General features: G+C 42.5%; 1 protein-coding gene across 3 annotated transcripts in view; it reads left to right on the top strand.

Annotated features, from left to right (window-relative positions):
• Myocd (myocardin) overlaps positions 1–15,457 on the top strand; it is a 105,144-nt gene that overhangs the window by 55,179 nt on the left and 34,508 nt on the right. For all 3 annotated transcript variants that reach the window (XM_017795070.1, XM_017795071.2, XM_017795072.1), the window contains one exon: positions 241–402. In XM_017795070.1, coding sequence (XP_017650559.1) covers positions 241–402 — 162 coding nt within the window. The remainder of the gene's footprint in view (positions 1–240; positions 403–15,457) is intronic.

Below are 15,457 nucleotides of genomic sequence, written 5' to 3'. Positions count from 1 at the left end.
AAAACAAATCCTCGCAAGGCAAGTTTCTCCAGTTTTTCTGTGTGCCTCTCCATTTGCCTTTATTTGGAAGTGTCTGGTCTTCGGTGCTAATCCCTGTGAAGTGATGATGATTGCATTGAAAAATTATCAGGACGGTAGAGCATGGTGGGACACAATGTTTTGTAACCATAAGCCAAAGAACCAAACCAAACAAAATGACATCAAATTCTAAATCGGATCCTGTTCATTTCGACCCTGCAGCCTCCACTGCAGAGAGATCCATCCCAACTGCTCAGATGAAGCTGAAAAGAGCCCGCCTCGCAGATGACCTCAATGAGAAGATTGCTCTTCGACCAGGGCCTTTGGAGCTGGTGGAGAAGAACATTCTCCCTGTGGATTCTGCAGTGAAAGAAGCCATAAAAGGTGGGTGGAGGGAAGGGGCATGTCTGTCTCATACTCATGCAGCCAGAGCTTTGGAAAGCTAAGAGCTTTGGGGTGTACAGTTCTCACCGATGAGCTATGCCATGGGTTTGTCCTCAAACATATACTCCAGACCCAGAGGTCCTGGGATACAGAAGAATCTTATCCACGTGCACTCCAAGACCAGGCCAAGTTCTCTGTTCTTGAGGAGGCTAAGAACCTGATGGGATGAGGCATAACACTTAAAACAGCTCCCTGGTCTGGTCACATCACTTAGGAGTTGTGGGCACCTCTCTTCAGCTTCCATTGTTAAAGAGGCACCGGGTGGGGGAGTGAGAGGAGCCGAGAGTGATGTCTCAAGCCCAGTGTCTGAGAGGCTGAGACAGAAGGAGCCCCATGAGTTTGAGGCCAGCTTGGGCTCCATAGTGAGTTCCAGGCCAGCCTGGGCTACACAGTGAGCCTTGTCTTAAAAACCAAAAATTAGATGTCAGGGCTGGAGAGAAGGCTCAGTGGTTGTGAGCACTGAGCACTGACTGCTCTTGCAGAGGACTTCAGCACCCAACACCCACATGGTGGCTAACAATGGTCCTTAACTCCAGTTCCAGGGATCCAACACCCTCGTCTGGCCTCTGTGGGCACTGCACGCATGGGAGCATTTACAAACACACAGGCAAAACACTCATACACATAAAAAGATAGATAGATAGATAGATAGATGATTGATAGATAGACAGACAGAAGATAGATGATAGATAGATGATTGATGGATAGGTAGACAGACAGAAGATAGATGAAAGATAGATAGATGATAGATAGATAGATAGATGATAGATAGATAAATGATAGGTAGAGATAGATAGATGATAGATGGATAGATGATTGATAGATAGATAGATAGACAGATGATAGATAGATGTTAGATAGATAGACAGACAGACAGACAGACAGACAGACAGACAGACAGATAGATAGATAGATAGATAGATAGATAGATAGATAGATATAGACAGATGATAGACAGATGTGAACCAGTACCATGGAAACAGCACTTTGGCTACTGTGATCTCGGACTGACCCAGGTCACTTCACCTTGATGGGATGGAGATGAGAATGCCTACCCTGCTGAGACTTTCAAGAGTAAAGCTCACGTGATGGGGTGCGTGTGTAAAACCGACAACTTTCGTGTGCTGCGTGAGGCCACAGTACAAACACTCAAAGAGAAGATATACACATTCATTCTGTCAGAAGCTTCATTAGCTCTTTGTTGTAGACATTTTTACCAACTGACCCCAGGTTAACCCCAAAAGCCTACAAGTATGGAATTCATTTAGGGTAAGGTTTGAGTTGTGCCTTAGGTAAACAAAAGGATAGCGGAGAAGAGGAGATTAACATTCCCAAAGGCAAATTGACTTTCTTCCAGTTAAGCCCACAGACAGCTCCTGAGGACTATTGAAAGATTATTTACCAATATACATTTAAATGTTTCAATATGTTGTCGAAAGAATGCATAAGGACATGTTATTCTAAACAAAGTTTAATGTGAAAGTTATCACTGAATTGATCCACATCTTGGTCTCACCTATCCACTCAGAGACCCTCTGAATGCTGCCTTTAGGACCTGTAACTATAGAAATATGAACTCCAGGAGAGTCATTTACTCATCTGTTAGTGCCTCCTTAGACACTGCTCAGTGATTGCCTTTCCACTCACACTGAATATCTTGTGACTTTAACCTTGGCCTGCAGTTCTCAAGAGTGCAACCTTTCCCAGTGATGATGCATTGCTGGTTGGTGGCTCTTCTCTCTTGCTGCTGTATGTGCCTCTCTGTACCACTTTGCACTTGCTGTTGTTACAGGAAGAAACATCTTCCCTCTATTGCCAGCATCATCATGCTTTTGCCAGGTTGTCCTTTTGGCATAGTGATTTTACACACAACAGTTTCAAACTGTTCTATACTTGTCTTTTTCTTCATAGTTTCTAGATTTGTTTCCAGTGAAAATATTTCCCAGCTGTGCCAGGCGGGGTGGTGCACACCTTTAATCCCAGCACCTGGGAGGCAGAGGCAGACGGATCTCTGTAAGCTCAAGGCCAGCCTGGTCTGCATAGTGAGTTCTAGTTCCAGGCCACCTGGGGCTACAGGGAGACCCTATATAAAAAAGAAAATTAATTAATTAATCAATTAATTAATTAATTAATTAATTAAAAAGCGGGGGAATATTTCCCAGCTCAAGGATATAGGCTTGGGACAGGAGAGATGGCTCAATGGTTAAGAGCACTGGCTGCTCTTGCAGAGGACCTGGTTTTAATTCCCAGCACCCACATGGCAGGTGACAACAGTTTGTAACTCTAGTTCCTGATGATCCAATATCCTCTTCTGACCTCTGCAAGGCATTGCACAACACGGGTGCACTTACACACATGCAGGCAATATACTCATACACATAAAATGTAAATAATTAAAAAAAAGAATATAGGCTTTATTCACCTACGGCACCTTCTACACATATACAGTCCCTCATTTCAACACTTACACCCTGAGCTCCTCTGAAAATATTTTAGGACTTGGCTTAATAGACACGCGTACCTTTGCTGTTTCCAGAATTGTGTGATATGTTTTACGATTTGACATAGTATTTGTCTTCAAAAACTTCTTTTGAGTGGCCTGTGGTCTCCTGGATGCTTGCGGAAGTATATGGAAATGAAGATTAGGGCTAGCTTCTCATACACCTTCTCACGTGCTAACTCACCCGTGGGAATTTTGTTTAGGATTGCCACAATTGTACAGGTTAATTTGCAGTGGATTTATGTGTTTAAAATATACTGATTCTTCCAAGTCAGAAATAGAATGCCCCTCCCTACTTAACAACATCTTATTTCCCATGGCAAAGTTTGTTGTTGTTTTATGCCAAGTCATATGGGTCATGGTGATACTTGAAGTTTATTAATTTTGTGCCTTTATTTTTCTTAACATCTCTGAAGATTTCCTCAATAGTTCCAAGAAGTTTCTCAATTTACCTTAAGTAAAAAAAAAATCATATCTACAATATGGAAAATTTATTTTCTGTTTCTGTTGTCTTCTGCTTTGGTATAGTGGCTGGTAGTTGACAAGCCACTTACTATGTGATTAATGTCATTTTAAAACTATACAAGTATATTAATAACAAATTTAACAACTTTGTGTGTTTTATTTATAAATTGTAATATATATTTACATTAGTAAATTATGTGACTTGTATAAATTACATTATAATATAGTGTAGTGTATTATATAAATAAAATAACATTTTCTATGTGAATATATATGGTATATCTATTTCACATATAAATGTTTACCATATATAAAATTATGTATGTAGCACATAAAGTAAATATATACAATAAATAATACATTAATATGCAAACTGATTTACTAACGGTATACGTCTTTCTTAGTAGAATATTATTATTATTGACATGTTGTTAACAATCCTTCAAAACAGCCAAGATAACAAGCTTGAGGCCAGACTGGCTTTATAGCAAGATCCTGTCTCAAAAAAGCTGATAACATGTCACTCACTCTGTTGCGTTCTGTTTTATTTTATGCCATGATATATTGATAAGAACGTGTTTTCATTTCACATCTCTTTAAATGGGAATCTGCATAATTCACATCTTATGCAACAGGAGCTTTGGTACAAGTCTTCTAAGTAAATGTTCTACTAAAAGTAGTTTGCAAGGTAGATGCTGAATATTTAAAACACTTTCAAAACCTGTGAAAAGATAATGGTGTGGTTCTTCTTCTATGACTAGCCATGTGGTACTGCTTCCTTTCCTGATAACCTTGATATTCCTAGAAACGACCTTTTACGATTTGAGATTTTGCATCAATCTCGTTATTAGTTGGAACATCATAGCATTTATTTCGTGTTCCAACCATGCAGGGAGTGCTTTCCTCCAAGGGGAGTTCTCCTTCTTCTTAACCTTGTTATCTCAGCATCCCCCCAAGCAGGGTGGCTCTTTTTCTTAAAGGACCATCTAGTAAACTGTTATCTGAGTCTATCACAACTGCCCAACTCACCTTGTAGTGGGAAAGTAACTATGGCAACAAGTAAATAAATGGGTATGGCTGTGTTCCAATAAAACTTTATTTAGAAATGCCAGCAGCAGGCCAGCTTGCCTTCCCTAGAGCTTCGTCATCATCTGAATCTAACCAGTGAAGAAGAAAAAAAAAAGAGAGAAAGAGAGAGAGAGAAGTCCCCACTCACTTATTAAAACAGGCTCAAGGAGGAAATGAACACCTTGTTTGGACACATTCCACTGTGAGACCAGTGTGTAGGCTGAGAAAGGTCCCCTGGTGAGGGCCACTTCCCAGTAGTAACTCTATACTGTGGAAAAGGAAGCATAAAATTTGATAAACAGCTAGTCCTGACATGATATTCATAAATAACACTATGTTGTTCTTGTTTATACTGGTCAGATTTAAATGTCAAAGCTATGCAGATGTTCCTTGAGGTATGATAAGGTCATGTCCAAATAAACCAATCAGAAACTGAAAGATAACATTAAGTTGAAAACGTATTTACTACACTCGAGCTACAGAGTATCTGGTCCAGGAATACTGCACTGTAGGATATGTGGCTGACTAGAGTTGTCATTATCTGTTGCCGGGAAAGTGTGTGTGGCTAGCCTGGGGAAAGACCAAAATTCAAATTTCATAGTAAAGTTCCTCCCGGATGTCTGCTGCTTATGCATTACTTTAAAGTCTTTAAAAAGATGGCACACCATCATTAAGTCAAGGATGATGAATCCGTACATGTGTCACGAAATAATTTATATTACCTTTTGACATCTTTCTTTGTAACGGAAATGCGTGTGAGCTCAGTGATCAGTTGCTTAAACACCATGGCTGTTAACATCACAGAGACCCATTCCCTTTCTTGGGAGTTGTTCTTTAATAACTTTATATAGTGATGCCCATACTTCCCCTTCTTCTGAATTTTAAAGTTCATGGGCCTTGAGCAATATGTGGTTCTGGCTTTGTGGTTCAAAGTGCCTGTGGACCTGGGGTTAGCCTCTGTTTTCATCCTACGTGCGGTACTTGCCGTGTTTGCTCTTCCTCTTTCCTTTTACACTAGCTAGAAGTTTGTCTAGTTAGTTTTTTCACATCAGTTTTATTCTTAAAGTTTGTCATTTACCTTGAATTCATTTTTGCATCTAGTCTGGCTTGCTAAAAATTTGCTTGCGAACTAGAGCTTTGTTTTGCTGTTTATTTTTGGGGAGGAGGTTGTCCTTTGTTCCTTCCTTTTTTCTTTCTTTCTTTCTTTCTTTCTTTCTTTCTTTCTTTCTTTCTTTCTCTCTTTTGGTTAACAGGGCCTTCCTTCCTTCCTTCCTTCCTTCCTTCCTTCCTCCCTTCCTTCCCTCCCCCCTTCCTTCCTTCCTTCCTTCCTTCCTTCCTTTCTTGACTATTTCTTTGGTGCTAGCGATCAAATCTAGGGCCTCCCAAAAGCTAGGCAAGTACTCTACCACTGAACTGCATCCCTGACCACAAACCAGTGCTTTGGAATCCATTAGCCTGGGTTTGAACCTGAACTCTGTGACTCAGGAAGGCATGACCATAGAAAAATCATTTCCTCTCCCCGTACCTCAACAGTCTCATCTGTAAAATTCTCCGTAACAGTAATTACTGTCTTGGGACTGTTTGTTGTAAGCAGACTCAAATAATCAATGTAAAGAATTAGGTAGGGACTGGAGGAGATAGTTCTGTTGCTAAAGTGATTGCTGCATAAGCATAAGAACTTGAGTTGGATCTCTAGGACTCATGGAAAAAGCCAGGCACAGTGGCACACATCTGTGATCTCAGCACTGGGAAGATAGAAACAGGAGAATCAGCCAGGTACAGGTTCAATGAAAGGCTTTGTCTAGAAAAATAAAGGCAACAAATAGTTTTCCAGACAGCTGGTCAGTTACTCATATGAACTCACAGCAATGGTGACAGCATGCACAAACTAGACAAGATCCAGAAGAGAGATGGGGAAGTGGGTAAGAAATCCCAAGCCAACGGGAGGAACTTTTGGCAACTGATGGCTGCTGGGAGAGGGAGAGACAGTCTCTTTCAAAGATGGGACTCGGTAGATTAACCAGGTTCCAATGGCTGGACCCACACTAAAGGATATTTGAGAAGACAAATTAGATTCGATAGGCCTTACTATATATATATATGTGTGTGTGTGTGTGATATATGAGATAGAGTACATTAAATTGAGCAGGGGCAGTAAGGGGAGAGGTAGATAGGGGAGACGATCTAAATACCATCAAATTATACTGTACGAAAATCTCAAAAATTCAATAAAATGTTTTTTAAATGAGTAAAAGAAAAAATAAAATGGGGGGGGGTGATTGTGGAAGGCACCAACATTGACTTCTGGCCTCCTCACACATTCCACACAAGTATGCACACACACAGAATAATTATTTAAATGCTGAAGACGTACAGAATACACTCCATTTTTATACCTCAGGGGCTCACCAATAACCCACATTTGCACTTTAGCAAGAAGAAAACCATGGTTCCTTGTGAGTATTCGTAGGAAAGGAGTAGCTAAGAGCCATGATGAGGGGCATATGCATGTGTGGCTGTCCAAGGCACTCTGGAGGAGAAGTCCTAGCTGAGCCCTGAGAGGACAGGGGCAGGAGAGATGAGGATGGAGAAGAAAGGGCTGTTCAATGGAAAAGGCAGCTTACAGTGTGTCTTCAAAGTAGAGCAGAGGCTCAAAGTTCAGAGGAGCTCTCCTTGCTTAAGAAACTAGTATGAGCATGTTTCTAATTCCCCAGCAAGAGGAAACCTAATTTAAAAGAATAAAAAGAAAACACTGAAAAGGCTCCGTGGTTAACAGCACTAGTTGCTCTCATAGAGGACTTGGATTTGGTTCCCAGCACCCACATGGCGACTAACAATCACCTATAACTCCAGTTCCAAGGGATCTGATGCCCTTTTCTGGCCTCTATGGTCATTACATAACACAAGTGCACTTACATACATGCAGCCAAAACAGTCATACACATAAAATAAAAATAATCAAAAAAATTAAAGAATAAAATAGTGAGATCACAGAAAGGATTCCAAACCAAAACTGAGTTCGTGTGTGAACATGGTGGGGCTGAACATGCAGACGGGACAGTGGCTGCAGTGTGAAGTGGGCTTGGGAGAGGTGGAAGCGAGTCAGTGCAACAGTGATAGGCTGTTCCATTTACTTGATGCTGATGGGAGCCAGAAAAAGAGCACTGGTGTGGGTATGCAAAAGGAGACTCCAAAAGATAGTTGCCATTGCATGACTCCATTGTAGATTAGACAATGTAGAACACACAGGTTCTCTCTACGGCAAATGGGTCTGATGCTGCCATTTAACAAGGGACACGAGTAAACAACAGGTTGAGGGAAAATGACAGATCCTTGTTTTAACTCTTGAATTTCAGGATCTTATCAATAATGCAAAGGCAGACCTTTCATAGGCAATGCATTCTGTGGAGTGAGAGTTGATTAGCGTTACAAAATTGGCAACCTTCATCACATATGGCAATTTAAACTAATGGACCAGATAGAATGACCTTTCACCCAACCATTCCTTTATCTAGCATTTATCGTATATCTTCTATGTACACCGAATTCTTGGACTATGTCAGTGATCAAAATATACAATGATTTCTGCTCTAACAGACTCAACATTATTGTGAGGTGACACAGGCAGTAAACAAAAACATAATAAACAAGTAAATTGAGTAAAAAGGTGATGATTACTGAATTAGGGCAGGACATAAAGACTCGTGCATTAAAAAGAAAAGACAGCTACACCAGACATGGCAGCACTCGCCTTTAATCCCAGGACGTGGAAGACAAATCTTTATGAGACTGAGGTCAACCTGGTCTACATGGTGAGTTCCAAGCCAGCTGGGGTTGCAGGGAGACCCTGTCTCAAATATCAAACAAAAATTTAAAAGAGAGGACTAAGGGAAACATGAGGCACTTGTGTGGTAGTATTTAAGACAGCGGTGGGAAATCTGTGCAGAATAAACAAGGAAGGGCTGAAAAGAAAGGTCAAAGATGCAACTTAATCCAAGAAAATTCCAGAAGTGGGCGTCAGTCATGCGGAATGGCGTACTCATTCCCTGGCCCTCTTTAGCAATGATTTTCCTTCTGTGCAGATGAGTTTCACAAGCAAATGAACATAGACTAGGAAATATCACAAGGGTGCTTGGAGGCCGGCTGTACACACAACAGTTGTAGCCCACCCAGAGGCGAATATGGCCCAGTGTGCTCTTCCACCTGTCACTGGGATCACATCCCCTCAGTAGTGGCTTGAGCTTGTGCTGTGCCTGTGTCAGCCTCATGACCTCTGTGTATTTTCCCTTCTCCATCCACGTGCCGTTCCGTTGTGTTTACATCTTGTGGCTCTCTCTCCAGCTGTGTTTCTATGCTTCTGCCAGACTTGAGAGGCCTGCTCTGCCATGGTCTCCCTCCCTCCAAGCTTAAATTAGAGTCTAAGACAGGATGATCTAGAACCTTTCCTAACAAAAGGAAGGGCATTTTTGACAGTGAACCTTCCCATCTGAGATTTTTCTTCTCATTTCCAGATGAATGACCCACAAACCTGTCACAGCAAATATTTTCCTCCAAAACCTTTTTACCCCAAACTTTCCTTTCTTGTAGGGTGCCAACTGCTGATCCCATTTCCAACATGTGACTTTCTTCTCCAGATCTGTAGGGTTTTGTAGACTCCAGCTGGTGGAAACACAGATTCACAACTCTGGGATGACATACTGGGCCCAGGGTTTCTCATGGCACCTCTCAGAATGCACACGTGATTGCCCATTGCCTTTTTGTAGAAAACCCTGTCAGGTTAGGGCACTGCATATAGCCAATGTGCTGTTCATAGAAACTATGGTTTCTATCATAGATTTTAGAATGACCTTACTCCGTTTATGAGTGGTCATTATTCCTTAGATATCTCTTAGTACTGAAACCCCTGGGGTCTACTCCTAGCAGTTAATTCTCTCACTAATCATTAGATATTTTCTTCACTTGATAGGAGCATCCATTAGCTCCTGAGAAAGCTGTGCAGTATCCAGATGCCTGACTCCTGGCTTGAGGGAAACTAAACCCAGCTGGATTCCTCAAACAGTAAGAAGATCCTGGGTTTCCACTGCAGTTGCCAAACTTCTCCTCCTGAGGGGTTCTTACTTCGTCCCTGGACTGGAATAGGTTTCCCATCTTCCCATCTAACTGAAAATTTAGCTCTTCAGTTCCTGTTTAGCCAATGTTTTAGCTCTGTGAACCGAGATAAGTTTCTTTTACCATCATATTTAATACAGACAGCAACATGTGTGACCCACCAGAGTTGGTGCAAAAGCCTTCCATCCCCAACTATCACATTTCTAAAAGCCTCTTGTTAATCTATGTTGTCTGTGACCTCCAAATTTAATTCAAAAAAACCCTCTTCTTCACTAAAAATCCACTCAGTCTTCAGAGGCTAGAAGTTTTGACACTGATCATGCATTTTAAAGGCAGATATACAATAACCATGGCTCTGTGCCAAATGGTAGGGCTGTTTGCTTTGGCATGGAAAAGAAGACGTTTGCTTTGGCATAATGTACTTTCTCATGGTCGAAATTCTATCATTCCACAATGAGAAATCACTTCCAAAGTACAAATGATCCTTAGGGGAAAGAAACACACCGAGGCCTATATAAAAATGCTTTTCTGAGGAAAAGCACTGGGAAAAGCAGGATAGGATTTGAAAATTGGGGAGCTGGTAGCTTTGGGAAGGAAGAGTGAGCGCTGAGCACAAGGACAGTCCCTTTGCTCTGCAGGGCTGCCTGCTGATGTGGCAGTGTGAGTGTTGCTAAATCCATCCTGGCATTCCTGAGACACACATAGGCAGGACACAAGGGTGGTTGGAGTTAGGGATCGCTCACTGGAGCCCTGAGGGGCAGCTGGGGGCACTGGGAGGGGCTGCCTGCCATCCCATTGAATGGGAAGGAGACAAGGCTGAGTAGCCCAGGTTACCACTGCATGACAGTCTTTGTCCCTGAGACCTTGGTCCTCCAGAACTGATGCATAATAAGTACTCATGCTAGTAACCCACTTTTCCTAACTTACGAGGACCAGATCAAAAGAATTCAGGCAAATTTCTGAGGTGCCAGAGGTCTGTGGGAAAGGAATCCCTGTTTCTTCAAATACCCACTTACATTCATTTCATAATGAAGGCACAAAATATCCTTCAAGAGAGTGCATTCTCACCTTGGTTAGAGGATCCATCAGTCTACAGATCACAGGGTGAAGCTGGGTCTATTCAGGTCTCTTTAGGACATAGCCACAGTAAGAAAACTGTGAAAAAAGAAAGCTACACTTCCACATGTGTGGTATTCTCCCTTAGAACAGATTTGGCTTCCTTCTCTTTCAGGAGGGTGTTAGGGGGAGTCAGACCCTCCTCAAATGAAAATAGCTCTCCTGCCATGCACTGGAACTTACAAGCACAAAAGAGAGACAGCTCCACATTCCACTTTACCCCTCCCAGCCCTTGCTGTGGCTTCTAGGAGGAAGGTAACCAGGGCTCCAGTTATCTCAATCTTGGAATTTTAAATGTTTGTGTGAGCTGACTCATTCATCTAATCACTTCCAGGGGATGGGGGAGCTCATAGTCAGTCACCAGCCTAAGGTCCCCAAGGGGCCAGTGCCCAGAACCAGCCCTGTGGGCATAGCCAGAGGATGATGTCAGGGCTTCCCAAAGCAGGTCCTTGTCATCGCTGCTTGTCGTGTCTGCAGGGACAATAGCCAGCACTCTCCTCTCCAGCAGCTCCCAGCCAGCCTCTTGCCGTGGGAGACTGGAGCAGAGGTCCAGGGTCACAATGTAATACAAGAGATAGCAGTGGATGTTCCACAGGGAGACAGATAAGGTGACCTATGTCTCTCTCTGCATGAGCCTGGCTTGAACCAGGAAGGACAGGGAGTAACTGCTGTCCTTTCCAGAAGGGGCATTCTTCTTTCTTTAGGAAAGCTGAGTCTTTACTTTCCCAGAATGAGTCTCTGAAGACAAACTGGTTTTCCTGGCTGTGGTATTGCCCTGACCTTTGCAAAGCTGACCACAGGATAAACTGCCTCCCGAGTGGTCTTTTTATTTTTGATAATGTTAAACTTGAAGCCAGTAGATGCTCCTAAGGAAAACATTAACAGCAGTCATAACAGCTAGAAATAATTGTCCGTTTACATGGACTCCGTCCTATATAGAAGCTATTTCTTGACATCCCAAGAGATACCTGCTATTATTATTCATTCCTGTTTTATAGATAAGGAAACTGAGGCTCAGAAAGGTTAAGTTGCTAATATTTAGACTCTCATTGATAAGGTTTGTTTGTTTTACTGTCTATAGAATTGCCTTTCTAATATTGGTCTCCCCTATTGTATCATGTGAAGGCAGGAACTGCCATTGTACCTCCAGGACAGGTACCCCCACAAAGTGCGTTGATTTGGGCTTAGTGGTACAACTCTTTAATCCCAGCACTCGGAAGGCAGAAGCAGGTGGATCTCTGTGAGACTGATGCTAACCTGGTGGTCTACACAGAAAGTTCCAGGTCAGCTGGGGCTATAACTATCTCAAAATACCAAAAACCACTAAAGAAGTGTGATTTAATAAAAATAAGTGCATTATCACAGCAAAGATGAAGAGGCCTGATTTTCTAAGATACCTTAACTGTGGCTGATGTCAGGACCCAAATCCTTATGGACCACACTGAACACTACACATCATGTCAAAGGAAGCCAGCAGCATCAGATCTGAGGAGCTCTTTCACTCTCGTTACCAACAGGAACTGAGTAGGTGTAGCTGCATGTGGGCTCTCTCCCCTGTCCCTCCTTTTCTGCCCTGGCAGTGGCAAATCCAAACCACTTGTAACCTTGGATTTATGGTGACTAGCAGAGCCCACATGATGGGACAGCCCTGAGAGGTTCTCAGATGCACCTGTTGGCAGAATCTGACCTGGAACATCAAGCCTTTTGGAAACTAGATAGTCGTATCTAGGACCTTGGCACACACGCTGTTTCTTTGTGTGGATGTAAACAACCTCTTTGTTTTTCATTGCATGTTCTCATGACTTCCTAGTTGCATTGGCTGAAACAAGGAACCGCTAAATGATTGACAGGCTTAGTTGAAGCAGTCTCCTAAGTTACGTCTTTGCAGGAATTGGTTCATAAAATAATTCTCTCCCCTGTCTGGGAGACTTTCTTCTTTAACATCCCCACCCCAACTCTGCTTGTGGACACTCTCTAGTTTCTCTTCCTCTCCCGGTCTTCATCAAATGCCCGCCTCCTGTTGTCCTGTTCATAGCTGCCCGTCATTTCAGGCTCTGCTCAGTCCCGCCTCTTCCAGGAAACTTCTTAGACAGCTTTGCATTGCTATCTCCTTTGCCACCAACACTCACCAGGCAACAGTTTCTTGACAGACTCTCCAATTATCCCATGGAGATACACAGATAGCCTTTTTCTCCTGGCTTGGGATCTCTTCTCTGTCATATCTTATCTGATTGTGCTTCAGCTTACCTCGCCTCCTCTTAAAGTGTGAAGAGTGGAAGTGAATGAAATAATTGAAGAATGCTCCCTTCAGCCCTGGAAAAAACAAAACTGACCACAGAAAGTTGTTCCTCAGTGTCAGCTGCAGATTAGTTCCAGGACCCCTCATGAGCACTCCAATTCAGGACACTTCAGGATCCCTCTTGTAAAATGAAATCCTCTTTGCTTATGACCTATACACTTGTTCCCTTACATTTCAATTATTTCTAGGTTAATCATACTTAACTACATGTAATACTATATAAAAAGTTGTTAGACTTACTGCTCAAGGAGTAACAACAAGAAAAAGTCTATGTTCAGAACAGATGCAATGTTTTCCTGAATATTTCAGTCACCGTTGAATCCAGGGATGCAGACTGGCAAGCTGAAACCATCTACGCCTTTGTTCCAAATATTCTACTTCCAGACTCTTGTATATCATTCTAGTATCTCGACCTGAGGTCACCATTTTCCAGCTTTCAGTGTGAAAGGGGCATATCAATTTGCAAGGGCAATTACTGGGCTTTCCCCTGGTCTTCCCAACTCTTTCCTGAGGCAAATTCAATAAAAATACATCATGATCTCAGAATCTCCTACCTTCTTTGGGGTTCGCAAATAAACCCCTCAGATCCAAAAAATCAGGTCAAAAATTTTTGTGGAGCTATATAGTTATCCTCAGTATGTAGCATGTACAGATACCAGTCATTTTCTGTTCTTCCCTTCCTTCCAATCAATGCAGGTTGACAAATAACAGATGACTCCAGTCATGGCATTATGGCTTGCAGGGATAGTAACTGATTTTGCCATCTTCTTCTATAACGTGACTTGAGAGTTCCAAGGCTGGGACTTCAGTCTCAGTTCAGTCCCTAAGTAGCTATGTAAAATGGATCTTGCAATGTCTTCATCAGCAAAACAGGATGGAGAAAATGTGCCCTGCCCTGCATCCTGATGAGGCCTGACAAATCTGTGTGGTTATTCTGCCACTAGCAAACAAACTCCTCTCTCTCTCTCTCTCTCTCTCTCTCTCTCTCTCTCTCTCGCTCTCCCTCCCTCCCTCCCTCCCTCCCTCCCTCCTTCCTTCTCTCCTCCTCTTCTTCCTCCTCTTCTTCCTCTTTGTTCTCTTCTTCTTGAAATAATCAGAGGGTTATCAGGAAATAAGAGGAGAAACCATTCTCTCTCTTTCTTCCCTCTTTTTCTAACATTTCTACTCACGTGGTAGAATGTGGGCAGTTTTTTGCACATATGGGATGCAATGTTCTAAGGGAGTTAGGAAAAAAGAAATCTTTGTCACCTGAAACATAGGACCACACAGAGAAGACCTATCTCTTGAGAGTGAGGGAAGAGGGATGGGACATAAAACAATGAACCTCTGAGTGTCCTGGTGGGAGGAGGGGATGGTGCTCCTGAGGGGCTGATAAGGTCCCATGCAGGATTCTCGGAGCTACTGAGCTCCATTGGCTCAGGGCATGAGTGAAGCAGACCTCCATGAAATGCTGTGATCTGTCAGGCAGCAACAGAAAACACTTACCCACCTACCCTCCCACCTACCTGGTCTGCAGTGACACTTGTAAACTTTTCAACAGGCACAAAGTGTTTAATTACATGTATAAACTGGGACTAAAATTCTAGTGAAAACATAGTTTATAAAAATTTTTAAGTGGGTTGAGTTGGCAATATATCCATACAGTCATGGAAGCAATTAGGACCTTCCTTGGGTGATCTCGGGCAGATGATTCCCCTGAAAAAGGGAAACTGGTGCATGGAGTCACTCAGATTGCAAGGCAATGGTGTGCCAAGGCAATGTGAAGGGCTTGGGTTTTGCTAAGGAGATTTGTTTAACTCCAGGCTCCTCAAGTAGAGAGTGAGGAAAGGGGTACTAAAGAGGAAGAAGAGGGACACCTCGTCCCTGTGAGAAAGCTGGCATTTGTCAACTAGCCAGTGCGAGCTTGGAGTAAACAGATCACTAGCGCAATCATGAAAAAACACATTTACTTCAGGTTCTAGGTAAATAAATGATCTCTATAATTCTCTGCACTATTTCTATATTTCATATTTTGGTACTTTAAAAAGTATAAGGATGGACAGGAGATATAGTTCTGTGTAGAATGTTTCCATAGCATGTATGGACCCTAGGTTCAATCTCCAGTTTTACACACACACACACACACACACACACACACACGGATAAATTTTAAAAGTGTGCCCACTGATAGGTGGAATAGTATTCATAGTATACAGCTGTTCTTTTCTTTTCTGTTTGTTTGTTTGTTTGTTTGTTTGAGACAGGGTCTCCCTGTAGTCCCACCTGGTTTGGAACTCACTATGTAGACCAGGCTGGCCTCGATCTCAGATTCACCTGCCTCTGTGCCACCATGCCCAGCATATACAACTACCTTTTTAAGTGAAAAAGGTCTCTATGTTTTCACATGGGAAGATAAATCTAAAAAATACTGTAGAGTGGGATGGAGAACAAGTTTCAGA

Source organism: Nannospalax galili, unplaced genomic scaffold, assembly GCF_000622305.1.
Source record: "Nannospalax galili isolate Female #2095 unplaced genomic scaffold, S.galili_v1.0 scaffold146, whole genome shotgun sequence".
In the NCBI taxonomy this organism is placed as follows: domain Eukaryota; kingdom Metazoa; phylum Chordata; class Mammalia; order Rodentia; family Spalacidae; genus Nannospalax; species Nannospalax galili.
Note: the sequence above shows the minus strand (reverse complement) of the source record. Positions and strands in the feature narration are given on the sequence as shown.